Source organism: Camelus ferus, chromosome 16 (assembly GCF_009834535.1).
Source record: "Camelus ferus isolate YT-003-E chromosome 16, BCGSAC_Cfer_1.0, whole genome shotgun sequence".
NCBI lineage: Eukaryota > Metazoa > Chordata > Mammalia > Artiodactyla > Camelidae > Camelus > Camelus ferus.
In genome coordinates, this window is record NC_045711.1 from 8,233,921 (window position 1) to 8,254,556 (window position 20,636).

The window sequence follows — 20,636 nt, forward strand, 5'->3', positions numbered from 1 at the left end:
TCATCTCTAGGTGCATCCATGTTGCTGCAGATGGCGATATTTCATTCTCTCTAGGGCTGGGTAATATTCCATCGTGTGTGTGTGTGTGTGTGTGTGTGTATACACAATATATATACACGCATACACACACCAATAGTCTGCTGATGGGCTTTTGGGTTGTTTACATCTTTTATTCTTGACTAAATGCCTGATGCATTTAACAGAGCTAAAAGTAAAGTTGCTTCTGAAGGCAGTTGTCCACAGGCTCCTAAGAAAATAAAGTGTGTATGTGGTGTTTTTTAAATCTAGGTCAGTATTAGGATAAAAGAAATATAAAAGTTTGAGTAAGTTTATATGGCTTGTTCCTTCACTTACTGTTCCAGTATGCATTCATTATTTTCTCCATTTACCAACTGCAAAACACTGATAAAAGTTATGAAAATAGTGCCTTGAAAGTTTTCATAACACTGACCAATAAATGCAGTCAATGAAGTGCTTAGTACTTAGCATAATATTGAGCATTTAAATATAACATTTTGGCCCTTGAGATACACAGCTCACGTTTAAGAATAATATTTGCTTCAGATAGACCTGAATAATTTCTTAGGTTATCTCTTCTGGATTGTCACAGGGAACACTTGTATAAACTGAAGTTAAGGAAAAACTGATAAAACAGCTACATTATTTTTTTAGAACAGAAAATGTCCTCATACTAAACTGTGTCCCTGATTTCTGGATTTCAGAGAGCAGTAAAATGTCTAAAATCAAAATAAAAAACTTCCATTTAGCGTCATCATTTCATTACAGAGAAGATATTTGAACATACTTTTAAAAAGTAGAAAGGGCATAATCTCAAAATAAATTAATTAAATTCTGTTTTATGAAAAACTTACTTTGTTGTCCTTAATTTTCTCATTTTGTTCTGGGCCAGTGAAAATGCCAGTCAGCATATGAAATTGAGTGTTGATCTCATCTGGGGAATTTAATATTCTTTTGCAAGAGGGAAAAAGTAGGTTGGTAACAAAAAAGATAAGTTTGCTAAAGCTTGCATTCTTTGCTAGGTATGTTTATTCTCATAACTAATAAAGTAGTTCATTTCTCCTGATGATTTCTGTTATTATAAAATGTTTAGTAGTCAGACTGATGTGACTAGACATTGAAATTTGTGTCCATATGTAGTATAAAATGTGCAGAAAGCAAAATTCTGAGATTCTAGTCTCCTGAAATTATTTGAATAGGTAGGAGTCGATTCCTCCTGCTTACTTGAAAGGTGCTGTTAAAAATGAAATAACCCAAACACCCTTTGACCCTGGAATAGCTCCCAAATGGGTGGAAGGCACACATCTAGAAATCAGGACATGAGACTAGAACAAAAGGCTTATTCGAGTGTGGTGTGCACATTATAATTCTTACTGACTTGATCCATTTAGTTACCCTTTGCTGAAATACTGGGATTTCATTAGCACATGGGGGAAACGGGAAAGAATATTTAAAGATCAGAACTTCCATGGGAACTTGGTGTATGCTTGGCATTTGACTACGTTAAGTGCCTTCCCTAAATCACATTGGAGAAGAGGCTGAAACGTGTTCTTAACTAACAAAATTAGGGTAAAGAGCATTTGTTTTGCCACAGTTGAGTAATGTTGCATTCTTACTGCTTGATCAGGTACCCACTGGTGGGCACGGTTCCTGGGCCCTGAACAACACAGTACCTGTTTTCTGGGCAGCAAACTGACGACTCCATCTGGCTCTTGTTATGATGATCCGGAAAAGGCAGATGTTTATTTTAAAATGATCTTCCTAGATTATCCCTGGCATTTTTAGCAAAGTCCTTAACTCACTGTTTTACTGAATATTTACCTTCCTTTCCCTTTCTCTCAGTTCCTCATTGTCCCGGCCATCGTGGGCAGTGCCCTTCTCCATGGGCTGTCTGACGACTCCTGGGAAAAGATAACAGCATGGATTTATGGGGTGGGCCTCTGCGCCCTCTTCATCGTTTCCACAGTATTTCACGTCGTGTCATGGAAAAAGAGCCACTTAAGGTACAGTGGGCGGTGTGCTCTTTCAACAGGTCGTGGTAGTTGTCCCGTTGGCCTCTTCGGCTGGCATGCTTTGGTCAGCGGAGGCAAAGAGTGCACATTTCCCTGCCTTGTAGACTGTTATGCCGTCCCATCTTTCAGGACATTTCCTGTGGATTGGACAGAGTTTGAGGACCCCCGTGTGAATCTAAGAGAGCAAGCCTTTGCTCAGAAACCAAATAAAACCACGTTGCTTCCCCAGGACTTACCGTCAAATCCTGAGACCTGTTTTCCAATGTGTCAGCTCGCTAAGGAAGAGCCCGGCAGCTGCAGGGTGGTGACCAGCACCCTGAACCTGGGCTCACCAGTTGGGCTTTGAGTCCCAGCCCTGCCACCTAGCCTTATGTAGGTCATTGACGTGGGGAACATTGCTTCTTCATCACTAAAATGAGAAAGGTAATGCCCAACCTGCAGGCTCTTGTGATAGGTAAATGAGACGACGCATGTGACATGACCTGGAAATCACAGATTACTTTAGGACTCTGTGATATGCGGAGGTGTCACTACAGCGCGGGTTTACTGTCTTACAAAACTCAGCTTTCAGAATTAGGTCCTGTGTATCTGTTCAAACAAAATTCACGTATTTTGCTACTGTTAGCTGTTAAGCACTTTCTGAACAGTACTGTGTCTTGAGCCTCCCAATGAGAAGGACATGAAAGCATTCCTCGTCTAATTTGGGGCAATACCAAGAGAGCAGCACACCATTCAGTTGCTTTTAAAATAGATTCTGCACAACCCAAAAGGGTAAAAATTCTTCTCAAAATAAAAGGAGAATTCAGAGCAGGCTTGAGAGTGATTTACTATATTAGACTATATCTTTTGGTTTTTAGAGAATGTAAAAAAAAAACCCAAATATTCAATCTAATATTAAAAAGGCATATTTTATTTAAGACCAGGATTTGGGATTCAAGAGATTATTTTACTGGTTTCCTCATATGTGGAATCATAGAATTTCGAGCTGGAAGGCTCCTCATGGATCATCTAATCCAAACCCCTTTATTTTCATCTGGGGAAACTGAGGCTCATGGAAGTAGCCTGAGTTGCCCAAGTCAGTGATTCGAGCACAATCTGGTCATTCCAGGACCTCCGACACCCAGTCCTGAGATTTTTCTCACCGCACCCTTCACAGTATTGCTTGTAGTTTGCAATCTGTTACCTTTGCCCATAAGGCGACAGTTCCCTAGGCTTAAAATAAAACCACAGCATTGCATCACACCAGTGCTCTGGGACACGCTCAAAAGAGAGCCTCAGAAGTACCTTCCTGCCTCTTTAGGACGCACTGTCGCGGAGGCCAGAGCACTTCATTATCCTCTTGGCACAGTCCAGTGCTTGTGGTTGCCTTGGCTGACTTGGCTCTGCTGTCTAGATTTCTGAGTTGATAGAGTTGTAGGTACCTGTTTCAGCATTCAGGGCCTCCCTGCCAGGGCCGGGGGACGGAGGTGTAATAAAAAACAGATTCTCCTGAACCTTGGAATAGCACTGCTAGAATCATAAGCCACATGTGGAGTTTTGCTCTGCATTCATTAAAAAAAAAAAATCCAAGTATAGCCTTAATTTATGTAATAGAGGACAGTGAACGAGGGTTTATTGAGTATCTACCATGTGCTCGGTGCTGGGTTAAACACATGGCTACAGCATCTCGTTTAATGCTCACACATGCTCTGTGATAGAAATGTTACTATTTCTGCTTTACTTGTAAGGAGAGTGAGGGTCAGAGAGGTGGATGGTGGATGTTGAATAAAATTGCAGGCCTGACTTCACCTGCTGCCACAGTGCGTAAAAGTCTAGAAAGCAGAATCAGAAAGGCCCCAAGCCTGGCTTGGAATCACAGTCATCCAAGGAGTTGAAAAAAGAGATTCTCTTCTTCCCTCCGCCTTCTGCCTCCTCCTCTAGCCCTTTTAAATTAGAAGCTTCTGGACTGAAGTTTGTGACTGTATTTTATGAGCTCCCCAGGTGATTCTGGTAGGCAGTCAAGTTTGAGAAGCATTCATCCACTGTTGGCTTTTTCAGACTTGTGACTTAAATTATTCTCACTTCTTTACTAACACGTGACTAACACTGTGACCACAACATCCTCAGTGAACTCTGGGCGACACTGTGTGTGCGGTGAGGCAGAATCTAATACTGGTGCTCCCAGACCATGGCCACTGTCCCCTTGGACATTGAAAACGGATCCAAGGGGAAGCAGCGCAGTTGTAGTTTTAAATCACCTCTGTAAAGGGCGGATTCTGTCTCATCCGTTTTCTGAACAGACCCCTGCAAGCCAGATCTCTGTTCACTTCCTGACTCTTCAGTTTGGAAGGAAGAACTTGCTCAGAAACCCAGGTGGCTACCCTCTTGGCAGCAAACAACGCTTTTTTTTTTTTTTTTTTTTTCCTTTCCTGGTTTGTGTTATTGCTGTTCCTAATTAGTTTCTAAATTTGCTTTATTACAACTTACTGTCTGCACTAGGATATTTGGAATAAAAGCTTCTTCAAAAGACATTCTAAAAGGAAAGAGCCTAGACAATTTTTGCTCTGCACTGTGGTATGTATGTGCAATCTTAAAACAATACAAAGCTCTTACTTGTGGCTTCATATCATTAAGAATAGCTGTGTATAGAGGGGGAGGGTATAGCTCAAGTGGTGGAGCTCATGCTTAGCATGCATGAGGTCCTGGGTTCAATCCCCAGTACCTCTTCTAAGAGTAAAGAAATAAATAAGCCTAATTACCTCCCCAAACCAAAAAGAAAAACAAAGAATAGCTATCACTGAAAAATCAAATAAATAAATAAACCTAATTACCTACCCCCTGCAAAAAATAGCTGTGTGTATACCTCAACTAAAAAAAATAAATAACTCTGAAATTTAAAAGAAAAAGCTATTTTTAAAAAAACCTATGTTAAAACTCAGTTTTTATAGTGTACTTCTGGCATCCTCCACTATTACTTATAATTTTCCAAGTACTTATATAATCTTATTTCTCAGTCTGTGAATGAGCATTTAGTCTGTTACTAGGTTCTTTTTAGTTTTGTTTGTTGCTATTCTGAATAATGTTGCTCTGGACATCAAAAATAAATAAAAACAAAATTAAAAAAAAAAATACCATGTGACCTTGAAGGCCAAGGCAGACTGGCCATGAGACACTGGAACATGAGTGGAGGTTGCAGGGTTAGTGGAGTGATAACTCCTACTGCCAGTCTGAAGAATTTCTGGAAACTCTGTCTAACTTGCGTTTCCCCCCAGGACAGTGGAGCACTGTTTCCACATGTGTGACAGAATGGTGATCTATCTCTTCATTGCCGCTTCCTATACTCCATGGTAAGACACAGCCTTTCTGTTTTTGAAGATAGTGTTTTGATGAGAGAATTCTCAGCCCTCCCTTCTTCCTGTCCCTGCCCCTAGGCTCCCCCCTCCCCACCCACAACACACATGCCTACATGCACTTTTTTTTCCACTTTGATTTACCTGGTTCAGACTGCAGGTTTTTAGGGGAGAGAGTTGCTGCTCTTCAGAACACCTATCCGGCATTGGATTGTTCGAGAGAGGTGCTGCAGACTCGTGTGCCGGTGGCATGCTCTTCTGAAATGTGTTACCTTTGCCTTCCAAATTCTCTCTGTATGTGTCCGCTGCTCTTCACAGTAGCTGGACATCTCATTGTTTACGTGGAAATGCTGTAAATGTGTGTTAGAAAGCAAGCTCACTTCTGAAACTTGTAGTTTGCCTCCAGTTCACAGCGCAGTAGCTGGAGTGCGTTTCTCATTTGTTTGGCTATATGAGAAAGAGATCTAGCCAAACTACTTAGTTATTTAAAACGCCTAGTATTCAGTTCCGTTTCCTTGACCTTCCTGCCCTTTTGGTATAGATCAGATAGAACTTTTTGCTGCTCTGAAGCCCACAATTAAAGAAACATTAGTTTTCCTCCATCAAGACATGGTCCAGTTTCAGACACTCAGAAATCCGCAGTATGCCATCAGCTGCTGTCGTCATGAGAAACAGCAGGCCTCTAGATCCTGACTAATGCAGCACCCATCATTCCAAAGAAACCTAATTGTCTGTTTGGAGTGAGAAGTAAGTGCCGCCTCTCTCCAATGCCTGTTACTAAATTATAGGTCTGCATCATGTTGGAACGAGAACACATAAAGGCTTTTGTGAAGTATACCACAATTTAAAATAAGTAAATAAAAATTTAAAATGTAAGCTGAAGAATCAAATATTGCAGTAAGCAAGTTGCTCACATGTAGTCGTCCATATGCACATAGTACGTTTTCCATTTGGAAATATTAATTTTGTAGTAATAGCCAATCAGAATGTTTTTTTTTCATGTTTTTTTTTCAAAATCATCTTAATCTGAATTTACCATAAATGAATTTGCAGCATTTTAAAATCAGGCTTCACAGGAGTCCACGGTTAAAGTCTAACAGAACATCTTTCGTAACGCGTTGGGCTAATTCTTCTCAGGTTCTGTCTTGGCGGAGAAATTGATGAGGGAGGCACTGGGTCTGTGTGTTAGGTACCCGCTGTGTGTGTGATCCGGTTCAAGATTTTGTTGAGTTCTCAGGGAGCTTTGTAAACAGCCTGCTCCCAGATATGATGTCAGAAGTAAGAAGGCGAGTAGCCTTTACAGCCGTCTGCCTAATAAAGTCAGGCACCACGGGTAAGCCGGGACTCACTTCTGCGTGTCTCCTTTTAGCTGGTTCTATTTTTAAACCACATTGGAACTAATTCTGAGTCTTAGAGGTTGAACGACAATTTTATCTTTGAGTTATTAATTTTACCCTGCCAGATACCTCCATGCCATGCTGAATGCTTTTTCTTTCTGGCCTTATCCTTGGACCTTCTCTCCCAGTTTTCAGAATTAGAGGAAAACACAGGTTGTATGAATTCCCTTCATTGGTCACTTATCACTTCTGTTCTTTGTTGTCATGTTTACATTTTTAGGTTAAATCTCCGTGAACTTGGACCCCTGGCATCTCATATGCGTTGGTTTATCTGGCTCATGGCAGCTGGAGGAACCATTTATGTATTTCTCTACCATGAAAAGTAAGAGAAAATAATTTTACATTTGATAGGTTTAAAATTCCTAAATTTTATCTGCAACACAATTTGTATTTGCATTTCAAAATAGTAGAAATACATAAACACAAGATATATCGTTTTAACAAATCTTCAGAACCATTCGGTATTCATTATTGGTGGACAGATTGCTGCAGAAAGAAATGATTGCCACCTCTGTGGTGTGATGACAGGGTGGACTTGTCCCTCATCTGAAATGACAATTTTAGAGTCTCTCAGACCTCATTTCACATCCTCAGCCAGACTAGCTTTGTCAGCAAACTAGCCTTCTCCTGTATGATTTTACAGTTACCACATGAGAAAAAGAACTGCTTTCCAATGTTTCTATGAAGGGTAAAGATAATAGATATTAAGCACCCAACACAACACTTACTCAGTTGTGTTGCACCTACTTAGGGACCCAGAAGATGTTCACCATTAGGGTTCCCTGAGAAAGGGGACGTTTGGGTGGGCATCTAAACTCTTAGTCTCCTAACCATGGGACACACTTTTTTTAACCCATTTTTCGTAGCTCATAGTCGTAAGTGTTAAGCAATCGAAAAAGGAAGCTTACTGAAATTTAGCATCTTATTCTAGAGGAGCCCTTCAAGGTTATCTATTTCCGCTTCATGCTTAAAAAAATGAGAGCATTTAGGACGTGCATCAAATTAGTGACTCATCTGGAATGAGGACCCATGTGTCCCAGTTCCTACTCCATGGCTCTGTTCATTATCTCACGTGCCTGGACTTAAGCAGCCGAAAGCCATGAAATCATTGTCATCGGATTCAGTTTATTAAATTCTTGATCTATTGTTTTTGGCAGAATGGCCGTCAGAATTGAACATAATTTGTGTTTATCACAAAGCATTAAATTGTTTTCCCTTTTCGGAGGAAAATGGTAGTTTTAGTCAACTCCTCTCCAACTTTGAAATTCACTTTAAATGCATTTTGACCATAATTAGCAATTCTGAGTGGTGTTATGTGTTGTGTATGTGTATATATATATATCTCTCCAAGAGAACAGTTTGCTTCTCAGGCTCAAACCCCTAATTTATACCCTTGGATAAAATAGGAAATAAAATAAGACAACTGTCTTTTCTCCTATTCTGGGCCTTCGGATGTAAACCAAACCCACATTCTTCCCCAGTTCCCTGAAATAGTTAACTTCATGGTGGACTTAGTATAAAATGCTACGAATGAGATGCGAGGCGCCCTTGGCACCCGCTTTGGCAGGTGTTAGGGAGGACCTAAATGGTGCCACGTACTGTCCTAGGCCCTGCGGACCCAAACACAAATAGCACGTGGTCCCCGCCTTTGGGCGGTTTCCAGTTTGATTAGGCAGAGATATAAGTTGAATTTCAGGATGGTGCATTTCTTAGCATGTTCAGACATTCTGCAGCCTAATGTGACGAACCTTAGAAATTGAATTTTATGCAGACGCAGAATAAAGAGACAGTCCAAAACACATGTCCTTCGTTCCTTAGGGCTCCCACCCCTTTGCCACTGAGAAAGTAGGCTGTACGCCGCTTCCCTGTGCAGCTTCATAGTCTCAGTGTCGCAGAGCGAGGACTGGGGTGGGGTGAGGGCAGACACCCTGGGGTTGGAAACGGTGAAGTGCATAGGGGACTGGGTTCAGTGATACCTATTTTTGGCAGAAAACATTTTCCAGGTAGCACATGGAATTTGATGCCTTAATCCCAAAAGAAATGCTAGTTCATTGTTACTCAGTGACAGTATTTCAGTTAGGAAGCCTAATGGTCTCCTACTGGAAAAATACATTTTCTTTGAATAGTTAAGAGTTTACATTTGTCTTTCCAAAAGAAAAAAGGGAACAACTGGTAAGGAAATGGTCTGTAGGGAATAGAGAAGTTAAATGAATGGTATTTCTGTTCTGCAGGTACAAGGTGGTTGAGCTCTTTTTCTATCTTACGATGGGATTTTCTCCAGCCTTGGTGGTGACATCAATGGTAAGAAATGGCTTCATAATTTTAGTTACTTCACCTTATTTCCTTTTAAATCTCTGTGACTGTTAATATTTTGTCTGCAGAGACAAGATGTAGCTTTTCTTTCTGAAGTTATGACATGTCCCTTAAAGAGAGACTCAAAAGAAAAAAATACATGAATTACAACGTGCCGCAACTTGTACTGGCTACTCTCTCCATTGTGGAAAAGCTGCACATTTAACTGTGTCCTTCCATGTGGCTTCTGCTGTATTTCTTCTTCTGTATAATCTTTCTGTTCACCCACCCCCACCCTTTTCCCAAAGAGGTGCGAAATGATGTGAAGGTGGGCATTTCTACTTGAATTACTTTTATCTTAACCCTAAATCCCTGGACAAGGGTGAATTTGAGGTTTCTTAAAAAGAAAATATAAATTAGTGACTTCTAGAACTTAAGAATTAAAAGGACCTCGTAAGTTCATTTGGTTCAATGCTTTATTGGATATTTTTCAGATCCCTTCACTCTTACTTTTCCTTTAACTTGTGTTTTTTTTGGGGGGGGGTAGTTAGGTTTATTCATGTATTTATTTATTATTTAATGGAAGTACTGGGCATTAAACCCAGGACCTCGTGCATGCTAAGCACATGTTCTACCACTGAGCTATACCCTGCCCCTTCACTTGCTTTTAAGTCATCTTATTTCTCTTTCTCAGGACAGTGCTTTTTTTTTTTTTTTTTTTTTTTTTTGTTTAACTTTGCTTGAAAATTTCTTTTGTGGACTTTGGGTGAAAGCATGGCATTTCCTGTAGTAGCAGTTGGATGTATGTGTTTTGTTCTCCCATTCAGACGGACTACTGTTGAGAAATCAGTGCTGTCAATTTGAAACAGTAACATAACATAACAGCTTCACGAGCCCGTCCACTGGTCACTTGTGCCTTTAGTTTATGTGTTCCCACGTCCTAGGCTGCATTCTTGGGCAATAGCCAGTATGTTCATTAAGGCACTCACAGTGTATTCAGTTTGAACTCTCTTCTCAGCCTGCAACAGTCTAAATTGTACCTGTAATTCAATCCTGTGCCCACAGGCCTGTTACAAGGATGTGATTTTGCTGTGCGTAGTTCTTGCCCTGGTCACAGAAAACACCTGTGCCAGGTTTAGGATTTATAGGTTTGCTTATGTTTTTTTCAGAGGGTATTGTCGTATGAGAATGTAACAAGGTATGTTCATTGAGGTTTATGATGGCTTAAATAATTACCTATCACCAAAAATACATTTATACGTATATAGTGTAGTTGGTAAAGGCAACAAGGGATGGTGAGGGCAGGGAGGTGAGTGACAGAATGAGAAAGTCTGCCTTGAAGGCCATATAGTTAGAGGGTAACAGAGGACACCCAAAGCTATGTCAGCAAGGTCTTTGTGGCCAGGTTACTAATCATTAGAGTGGAACTTCAAGTACATTCCCTCTGGGTATCATAAAAGCAAGTTCATCCAGTATTTGTACCAGCCTAAATCTTTCATTGACGTTTTCAGAAGTGGTACAATAGCAGGTGACTAATGTCAGTGATCCTCAAACAGGAGAAGCCCCACACTTGCCCGGATAGAACTTAGACTCAAGCAGGAAAATACGGTTCATGTAAAATAAGAAACTACTGTGAAGTTTTATAATGTCTTTGATTGGGGAAAGTGCAGCCCGCTGTGGGAGCTCATGACACAAGTACCAGAGGAAACACTATTTAAGCTGATTCGGAAAGGCAGGTAGGAGCCAAGAGATGGAAAGGGTGATGCACGTGGTACAGGTAGAGAATCCAGCACGAAGGAAGCCGCAGAGACGGGGAATGCACGAGCGTCTCTGAAGCACCGAAAATAGTACCTGTGTGAATCTGCACGTATGCGTGAGGGGGTGTAATTTTGCAGGCAGAGCAAGTCTTGTAATAAAGCCAGTGAGCTAGGCAGAGAGAGATCAGAAACAACCTCATAAGCATCTGAAGGAACAGTGAAACCGTGTTAAGTAATGAAGGCTCAAACCTTTGGTGTTCCGGTCAGAAAAATGGGTATCAGACTTACTGTAAAATTAAGAAAAGGGCAGGAAACAACTGTTTTTTTGGCGTTGAACACAGATATGTAGGACTGTGATTGCTGAGGGGAGAGAAAGCAGAAGACAACCTTCAAATGCACCGCAGTTTTCTCCCGAAGAGCACTTTCCAAACTGCAGTGGGAGGAGGTGGAGCCCATGAGCAGCAGCCTGGGTGGAGGAAACAAATGAGCGTCTCAGCTCCCGAGCCGGCTGCAGTTTTGTTGCCGGGCACCAGAGAGGAGCGGGCCTCTCCTACAGAGGAGAGTCCAGAAACCTACAAAGGGGTCTGCTTCAGTCCTTGCCCAAATACGAAGCTGCATTCGTGCAGGACAAGGTTCTGTGTGTGCTCTGGCTGAGATCGCTCTGGGAAGGCTGTGGAATAAATGGAGATGCCAGAGGGAGCCTGGTGCTGGGGAATAGCAGAGTTCCAGCCAGCCAGCCAGCGTGGAGAGACCATGCTGAACAACTCGGGTATTCCATGGACCCTAGCAAGACCACACCTTAGGATAAGAGCTGCTCTGGCCCTAGAGTGAGGGGGCTCTGGCACTGCCCATTACAAAGCCCAGAAACCTCAAAAGGATAAAATTGATCCCCCAGTAAATAAACTGCCTACTGGAACAAACAGCGTTCTTTTGAGGAAGACAACAAAATCTATACTCTTTAACAACTTGGCATCCATTACCCAAACAAATATTATGAGATAAGCAACAAGCCGGAAGGCGTGACCTACATACCTAAGGAAAAACAGGTCAATAAAAACAGAGCCAAAGATGACAGAGGTGTTGAAATAGCATACCGGGACTTCAAAACATAATGGAGTAAACAGTTAAGGAAAAGAAATGGAGCTATTAAAAAATTGAGCCAAGTGGAAATTCTAGATCTGAAAACTGTATGTTAAGGAAAAAGTTTATTGGAGGGGTTTAACAACAGATGAGATACTGCAGAAGAAATGAACTTGAAAATGGATAGGCAAGCCCCAGCCTGGGAGAAAACATTTGCACTCTCTATGTGTCTGACAAAGGTCATGTATCTCAAATATATAAAGGACTCTAAATCAATAATAAAACACTGATTCTGTAAAAATGGGTAAAACACTTGAACAGACACTTTACAAACAGAAAGGTACACAAGTACCCAGCAGCCCTTGAAGAAGCGCTCAGTGTCACCCGTCACCAGGGAAATCAAGGAAATGAAAATGAAAACCTCAGTGTGCCAGCAGTATACACCCTGCAGAATGGCTAAAATTAAATCTAAAAGACTGATGCCACCAAATACCAGCAAGGATGTGAAATAACTGGAATCCTAACACATTGCTGGGGACAGTGTAAAATGGTAAAGCCGCTTTGGGAATTTGTTTAGCCGTTTATTATAAAATTAAGCATACGTTTATGACTCGACAGGTGTTACCCAACAGAAATGAAGACATATAGCTACGAAAGGACTTATAAAATAATATAAGTATGAATTTTTAATTCATGATAGCCCCCAAATGGAAAGAATTGATAAATTATGTTAAATCAATGGAATGCTAAGTAATAGAAAGGAATGACCATATACATTAGCACATGCGTGAATTTCAAAACCATTATATTGAGCAAAAAAGAAGACAGACACAAAAATGTACATACAGCATAATTCCATTTATATGAGGTTCTGGAACATAAAGGCTTAGTCTGTGGCAACAGCAGTACAAACTGGTTGCCTTGGTGGAAGGGATTGTCCAGGATTGGGAAGGGGAACCAAAGAGCTTTATAGGGTGTTAAGATACTAGTGTATCTTGGTAGGGGTTTAGGTTACGTAGGTGTGTGCATTTATTAAAACTCCCTGTTCACTTAAGACCTATGCATTACACTATGTAAATTGACAATTTTTAAAATGACCACCTCCCCCCAACCCTCTGCCAAAAAAAGAAAACAGCGAATGTAATTTCAGGAAACTGACCACCTTGGTTCTCAGTTCAAATCCTGATTCTGACACTTAAAAGCTATGTGACCTTAGTCAAATTATTTAATCTGTGTTCTAGCTTTCTCATCTGTAAAATTGGGATAAAGATAGCACCTAAGTTAGGGTTGTGAAGATTAAATGAGTGCTTCAAACAGTTCCTGGTACATGGAAACACAGTAATGACCATAATTAAGAAGACATACCTGGTTCCGTTTGTTTTAGGATTAACTATGTCCTGGTTCTTTGAAAGTTGATAAGGCAGATGTGGTATCTTGAACTATTAGCAGAATGTGTGTCAAAACCAACCTGCAGGCTTGGTTTGGTCTGTTGTTTATTGTTTCAGCAGAGGAAAGAGTGATGTCTTTGTCCGGGTTACTTCGTGTCTCTGGCCTTAGTGTCTTCATCTCTGAAATAAGGGGGTTGTGTGGGATGAGTGACTCTCATCACTGGGAGTCAGATGCCCCTGTGCGATTCCCGTGAAAACCTTAACCCTCTCAGAAAAATGTCCCTAATACACGTACACAGTGAATATTGTGTAATTAATGGATATTAATTGCTTTAAAACCTTTAGGAAATAGTGTGTGGGGGGTTACGTTTTGCTGTATTTTCCTTTTTAAAGAAAATGAAATCTGGGGTGGTGAGATGTCCGGTCTTTGAATTGGCCCCTTCCTCATCTTTTGATCCCACAAAATCCATGGTCCTTATGAGAGCTTAGACAGTAGGGCTGATCCTCACCTTGGCCCTGGACCTCCCACCTGGCTCTCAGGTCGCGTCCTCCATGGCTGCCATGGCTTTGGCCTGGAGCCTCCCCGCATGCCCTGTTAGGCTTGGCCTCAGCGACCCGCCCTGCGGCTCACAAGGTCGCAGCTGTCAGTGCCCAGGCCTCTGGGACTTCCACACGCGTGTCCCCTCTCAAGGCCCTGCCGCGACCCAGCTTAGGCTTCACTCGCCCTGCGGAGCCTGAGACCTTTCTCTTCCTGGTTCCCAGGAATCCTGGCTTGTTTTCTCATCCGCTTCCTGAGCCCTGCCCCTGTTCTCCCCTCTCGTTCACACAGCCCCGTGAACCTTGTAGGTCTTTGAAAACCAAGGGCCGCCTATGGGTTCTCCTTTTTGTGCTGAAGCACACACGACGGTTAATTTCCTGCTAAGCTAAGAAACTCCCAGGCCCAAAGACAAAAAGGCCTGGCAGCATCTAGAAGGCTGGAAGTCCATTGTTCACCTCGCATCCCAGGTCGCACCTCGCAGTGACTTCCTGGTCAGCCCCGAGGAAGCTGTAAGCTCGCAGAAGAGGGAGGAGTCTCGGAAAAGGGATTAGTGTAGCCCAGTGTCGGAGGAGCACAGAGGGTGTGGGTTGTAAGTGGAGTGGCGTGGGTGCGCCTGAGTCGGGAAGAGAGCTCTTAAAGGGGGAAGATGAGAGGTGGGATTGTACTTTATTAAAATGAACCGTCCTGTCTGGCTGTGACTGCAGCCTGCTTACACCTGCGGTCGACGGCAGGTGGCGCTGCTTTTCACTGTGGAACCTGTGACCTGACTGCTTGGTCCAGTCAAGACTGCCAACCCAGGTAGGAATCCAGGTCGATGTATGAGATAGACTTCTCAGTGTAGCTCCTGTTTACAGAGCAGGATTCTGTCTCTGCAAAGCTACTTCATTGTCTGGAAACTCAGGAGGCTTAGGGGGAGTTACAATGAACTCTTTAGCTTTTAACCTCAGAGTGACGTCATTTTTCCTTCTGTCGACAGAATAACACCGATGGACTCCACGAACTTGCCTGTGGGGGCTTAATTTATTGCCTGGGAGTTGTGTTCTTCAAGAGTGACGGCGTCATTCCGTTTGCCCATGCCATCTGGCACCTGTTCGTGGCCACGGCAGCCGCCGTGCACTACTATGCCATCTGGAAATACCTTTACCGAAGTCCAACAGACTTTATGCGACACTTATGACCAAACTGTACTAGGTCTCCAAACCAGTATTGTTTCAATTATGGCACTTAGGAGTCGGGTAAGAGCTGAAAATTGCACAAAGGAGGAAAAACAAAAAAACAAAAAAAGAAGACGACTGCACTGACTTTCTTTGTATCTTTTGAATATAATTACTGTGAAAGTGTAAAGGCTGTGTTCTGGAATTTTTCCCCCCTCACAGCTAATAAGGCAGTGAATTAATTATTCATTCCATTCCACTATCATGAAGGACTCTGGATAGACTTGGCCAGTTTGATGTTTACAAACCAGAATTTTGTATTTTAATTTTACAGATTTTACTACATGATTTTTTCTAAATTAACTAGGTCAGGTTGTCAAAGTCAGTGCAATAACAAAACTTCCTTTTTAAGAGACAGTGGTTTCTATCACTTTCCCATTAGCTGTGTGAAGAATCATGGACAGAACTTTCACTGCTTTTTTTACCATGTTTCATCTTGGCATGATGTGGTTATTTTTTAAATAGAAACTTCAGTTTTTTATAAATTTTTAAAAAAATACTTCATTGAAGTGCATCTCTGTGGTTCCTCATCCTTGTGAATTTTTGCAGCAAGCTGTCAACATTCCACAAGTGAACAGACAGACCTCTTCTGATCGTTTTATTAAGCATGGAGAAATTGCCGATTTTGAAAAACTGCAAGTTTTCCAAACTTTTCTGCCAACCTCTGACTCTGAATTCCGTGCTGCTTTGGGCCACATACTTGACCTAGTTTGGTTTACCCGTGATGGAAAAGTATTTTGATATCATTAACTTTTTCAAAAGACTCAACTTTTTCTCCGTGTCTTTGCCATGTTTTCTTCAGGGTCTTTTTCTGCAGCGGATGAGAATTCAGTCTGGCCTGGGAGCATGTTGTTGGGCTGACCGTCCGTTGGACTCCAGTGAATAGTGGGAATGCCTGTTTGGTGCCCAGTGGTTACGTCATTGTCACTTAGCTTTATATTATCAGTTTGATATTCATTTTAAATTGTGGAACTAGATGCATAAATTCACATTTCTACCTTTCCTTTGCATCTCCTGATATACTTTTTTCCTTTTTTTATAGAAAAGTATTTAAAGCATTGTCTGCCAGGTAGAAACTCATGTGTCTACAGTCCATGGGTTATATCCAGGCTCAGTGGAGTGGTATTTAATATATTGTTTTGGTTTTCCCTCAGTGTCTTACATTAAGATTAACGTATTAGTTGCTTTGTTGATTAATCTCTTGTTGGTGTTTTAATAAGTGGGATAACCTTGCCTTTTACTTTTAGATCAGGTGCTGATACTGCCTGTGTTCCAGTAATGGGTTTGATCATTGGAATTGTTGGATTGACAATACATTGAATTCAATTCATTGAAATTGTGTGCTGTTGTGGCTTTAAATGAGGGTTTATTTTGTGGGTGTATGTTTAGAACTCTCTGAATTTGGTAAATTATACGGGAACAGAAGAACTACTTTTTGCTGGTGACTTCTTAAATATGCAAGGTGTACCCAGTGATGACACCGACCAGACCACCCCTGGCTGCATGATCCTGAACATCTGAATGCCTATTATTTTATTGAGTATATTTTATTTTTAATATATTAACTTTTGTGGATTCATTTAAAGTCTGCTCAGAAGTAACACTGTCAAAACCACTAAAATGTATGTAAAAAATTGTGCTGTAGACTAAAATAAAATTGTTACTTGGATTTGTTCCACTGCCTCTAAATTAGATGACTGTGAAAATGATAATATATTTTTGAAAGCTTGAGCTCATCCAGCATTTGTAATTCGTATACTGGCCTTTTTTTTTTTTTTTTTTTTTTTTTTGGTAAAGTCAGGATGGAAAGAAAAACAAAAGTGCCCTATCATCTAGAACTTTCCAGTCCATTTTTTTATGATAATGGAATTGCCAGAGCCAGCGTAAACATTAAAATCAACCCACATTTTCAGTTTAAAACATGCTGGTCTGGGCCTAAAGCTTATCAGTGTTACAGATGATCTATCTTTACCCAGAGAAACCTTTGGTTTAGTTTATGTAACATATTACACTATAGGGCTGAGGTTACAGGCTTTTCTGTTACCAAGCAGATACACATCATGTTGCAAGCCTAGTGTTAGATTGTAGTGTTAGATTTCCCTCTGCCTCTTCTGCAGGGCAGGTCACAGAGAGCGTCCACTGCTTCGTCCTTGGTCCGGGAACTGGGCCAGGAGCCCAGGTCTACATCCAGTTCCAAAGCCTCTTACTCCGTTTACACCACAGCATTGGTAGGGTCAGCAGAAACAAATGACTCGAAAAACTTCAGCTGAAAATTGGCCAGGCACGCACACGGAAAAGAAAACAAATATTCACACAGTTTAGAGCCTCCGTAAACCCTCAGGCAAGCCGCCGTCAAATCGTATTTTGAAGATTGAGGGTCCTGAAGTGTAATTATTCCCAAGAATTCTGTCCTCCGTTGCACCGGGGTAACCTCACGTCTTTCTGGACAGTCTGCCCACTTTGGCCTTCCTTGCTCCATATCTCCGGCCTAAATCTGTTTTCTGAAGGCCAGACCTCTCTGGTCAACTGCCCAGATGACCCCCGCACAGGCACAACTTACCCTGCCCCAAACTGAATTCATTCTCTCTCCTTATTCCCCACCAAACCCGCTTCTCTGACGTGTCCTGTCCTGGTTAATGCCATGGCTGTAGCCACAGCCGCCTGTTCATCCTTGATTTCTCCCACCCCTCAGATCCAGCCGGTCAGCCAGAGCTGCCACTTACGTTCCAGCTGCCAGCTCCCTGATCTGAGTCCTCGCCCCCTCCCCACTTCGGGGCCCTAGAAAGCCCTGCTTAGCAATCCTCAGATTCCTGCTGCTACTTTCTCATTTATCCCCCTGCCACAGGTTACACCTCCAGACACGTCCACCCTCCACCCTGCAACCAGGGTTTTCCTAAAAGAATCCAAGTTTGCCTCTCCCTGGCTTCAGAACTGCCATTGACTGTGAAGCCGACCACCTCCGCATGGCCTCTTCACACACGAGTTCTTCCTGATCTTCCTCTTCCCAGCTGAACCCCACAGACCAGCCTCAGCACACCTTGCCCTCACAGTGCCTTTGAAACTGCACTTCTGTCCCTGCTGCTCCTTGGCCTGGAATGCCCTTCCCCTAGCCCTTCCCCTGCCCTGGAAACGTTGGCTGGGTCCAGTCCTCCACCAGGACCACCTCTGCTGCGCAGTGAGCGGTGCCCTCCCCTGACTCTGCAGCCCTGACACTCCTCCGTGGCCCTGGCGTGTCACCCTGGGACGTGTCTGCTTGTCTGCCCCCTCTCTGGCCCGGGACTGACTTCTCTCCAGGCAGAAGCTGAGCTGAGGAGCATCCATGTTGGTCCCCAACACAGCGCTGGGCTCAAAGAAGGAGTGGAAAGAGGGCTTGTGAATGAAAGGAGAGCCAGATGGGCAGGTTGGAGGATGGTGTAGTGGAAAAGAGATTGAAAATAAAGTGGTTTTAGGACAGACTTGGTTTTCACCCAGCTCATCTGGTCCATGAAAGCCAGGCAGTTCTCACTGACTGGCGGGAGCCTGACTTCCAGTTCCTTGGCCTCACTGGCTTCCCTGACCCAGGGTCAGCTAGAACGTCTGTAGCAACCGCAGCAAAGCTGCTGAGAAGTTGACGTGGAAACATTAGACAGTGTGTCCTAAATAAGGAAGAATCCAAGCTTGTTTACTGAAGGGTTCAAAGAACCGAGTAGTTATGACTTAAAAGTCTGGAGTGGGGAGCACCTAGCATGCATAAGGTCCTGGCTCAGTCCCCAGTACCGTCTTTAAAAATAAATAAACCTAATTACCCACCCCCAAAACAAACCAAAAAAGCCCCCCTTCCCCCAGTGAAAGGAAAACTAATTTGCCTAGCCTGCCTCCCTCTGGTCGTCTTTTCTGAACACAATAAAATAACGAGGTAACACTCAGTTCTGCAACCCTTGTGCCTCAGTGCAGACTACACTCAAAAAGGAACAACTTGAACATAATTCTAAATACTATTTTGTATATTTTTACTCAAAATCATGCAACTATATAAAGCACTTTGGAAAATAGAGAACAGAAAACCAACAATTACACAGTTTACTCATCCTGATGAATTTTCATGTCATTCTCTTTATCCCTCTGTTTATGGGATTTGGTGTTGGTTTTAACACAGTTGTACATATGTCATATATGCAATTAGAAACAGTTTTTTTTTCCCACTTATAAACATTTAAAAATTATCATATAGTTTTCAGAGCCAGAATTTTTATTCGTTCCATCATCTTTCCAGACCAGACATGCAGCCTGTATTTTGCTTAGTCATTCACCTAACTTGTGGTTTTTAGATTCAGATTTTTCATTATTGTCATCAGTGCTGCATTGAGCAGCTTTGAGTAAAACTGTCCATGTTTCTGATTGGCTCTTGAAGGTAATAATGAGAAACAATTGAGGGCTTCCTGTGTTTGGGGGACTGGTACTATGCTAATTACCTGCATTATCTCACTTCATCTTTACAGAAAACCTTATGGGTAGATAATTCTATTATCTCCATTTCACTGATGAGGAAACAAGCACAGATGAATGAACTTCCTCGTCCAAGGTGAGTATCGGTCAGACTGAACCCAGGAAGCCTGGAGTCTCCGTGTTTTCATTCGCAGGAGGGGATTCCCTGGGTCAAAGGCTTGTTAATGGGTTTACCCAAAGGAAGACCTTTTAAAAATAAAGCTCGTTCCAAACTTCCACTTTTTACTTGGCATCTTCAGGTTATGTCTCCTCTTCTCGTGGGCCAATTAAATGGAGAGCGGTAGAGGAAAATCTCCAAATGAAACTGACCTTGAAGAAACTTGTTCACCTCCCTCCTTGGGAAGCAAAATAAAATTTCCCAAGAGGGCCCGAGGAATGTTTTTAGTTGAACAAGGTTAGGATTATTGCATGCATGTCTTTCTGCTGCTTTTGCTGGTTGAAACAGACAGCACCAACGCAATCTCACACACTATAAACCTTCCTCCTGTAGCCCCGCGATGTATGTGTGGGTGGGGTGATTGTCCCAGGCAACAGTGCACTCTAGCCGCTTTGCAAAGGGAGTTAAACTCTTCTCCTCAGGCGCCTGTTCCACACAACAGCACATTCTCGTTCTCCTACACAGCCCATCATCCGTCAGACATCACCACACTCCTGGTCAGAGGTCCCTTTGGTTCTGTGCCAGGCCAAACTTAGTACACCCAAACAAATGTGTCAGTCCCTGAAAAAAGCCAGAAAAATGTTTTCATCGGAAAGGTTTGGTTCTCTTAAAATCACGAGTGTTTTCTGAATCTCACTTGCGAGCTGCATGTGGAGTCGGCATGGACTCAGCCAGCCTGTGACAGATTGGCTGGTGAGCTCAGGCAAGTTCCTTATCACTTTGGGGCCTCGGTTCCCATCGGCAGACGGGGCCCAGCACCTCCCAAGGATCAGGTGAGACACCAGAAGTGTCTAGTCCATGTATCCTGCTGTATGACCAGCTCTAGACAAATGTTAGCTTCCTTCCCATACGGCTAAGCTTTTAAAATGATGGTTGTAGCCCACCTGCAGAGATATTTCTGCAGATACAACCTGAAGGAAGGGTGACTAGCACTCTTCAAAAAGTCTTGTGCAGTTTTTGGCTCTTAAA

The 20,636-nt window shown here is 42.5% G+C and overlaps 1 protein-coding gene across 2 annotated transcripts in view; it reads left to right on the forward strand.

The window, feature by feature from the left end:
* MMD (monocyte to macrophage differentiation associated) overlaps positions 1 to 16,699 on the forward strand; it is a 26,225-nt gene extending 9,526 nt beyond the window's left edge. Inside the window, exons 3-7 of one of the 2 annotated variants that reach the window (XM_006178146.2) lie at positions 1,861 to 2,021; positions 5,282 to 5,356; positions 6,977 to 7,078; positions 8,988 to 9,057; positions 14,788 to 16,699. In XM_006178146.2, coding sequence (XP_006178208.1) covers positions 1,861 to 2,021; positions 5,282 to 5,356; positions 6,977 to 7,078; positions 8,988 to 9,057; positions 14,788 to 14,988 — 609 coding nt within the window. In that variant the 3' untranslated portion in view covers positions 14,989 to 16,699. The remainder of the gene's footprint in view (positions 1 to 1,860; positions 2,022 to 5,281; positions 5,357 to 6,976; positions 7,079 to 8,987; positions 9,058 to 14,787) is intronic. The other variant, XM_014553680.2, reaches the window with a different exon arrangement.
* Positions 16,700 to 20,636: the final 3,937 nt, after the last annotated feature.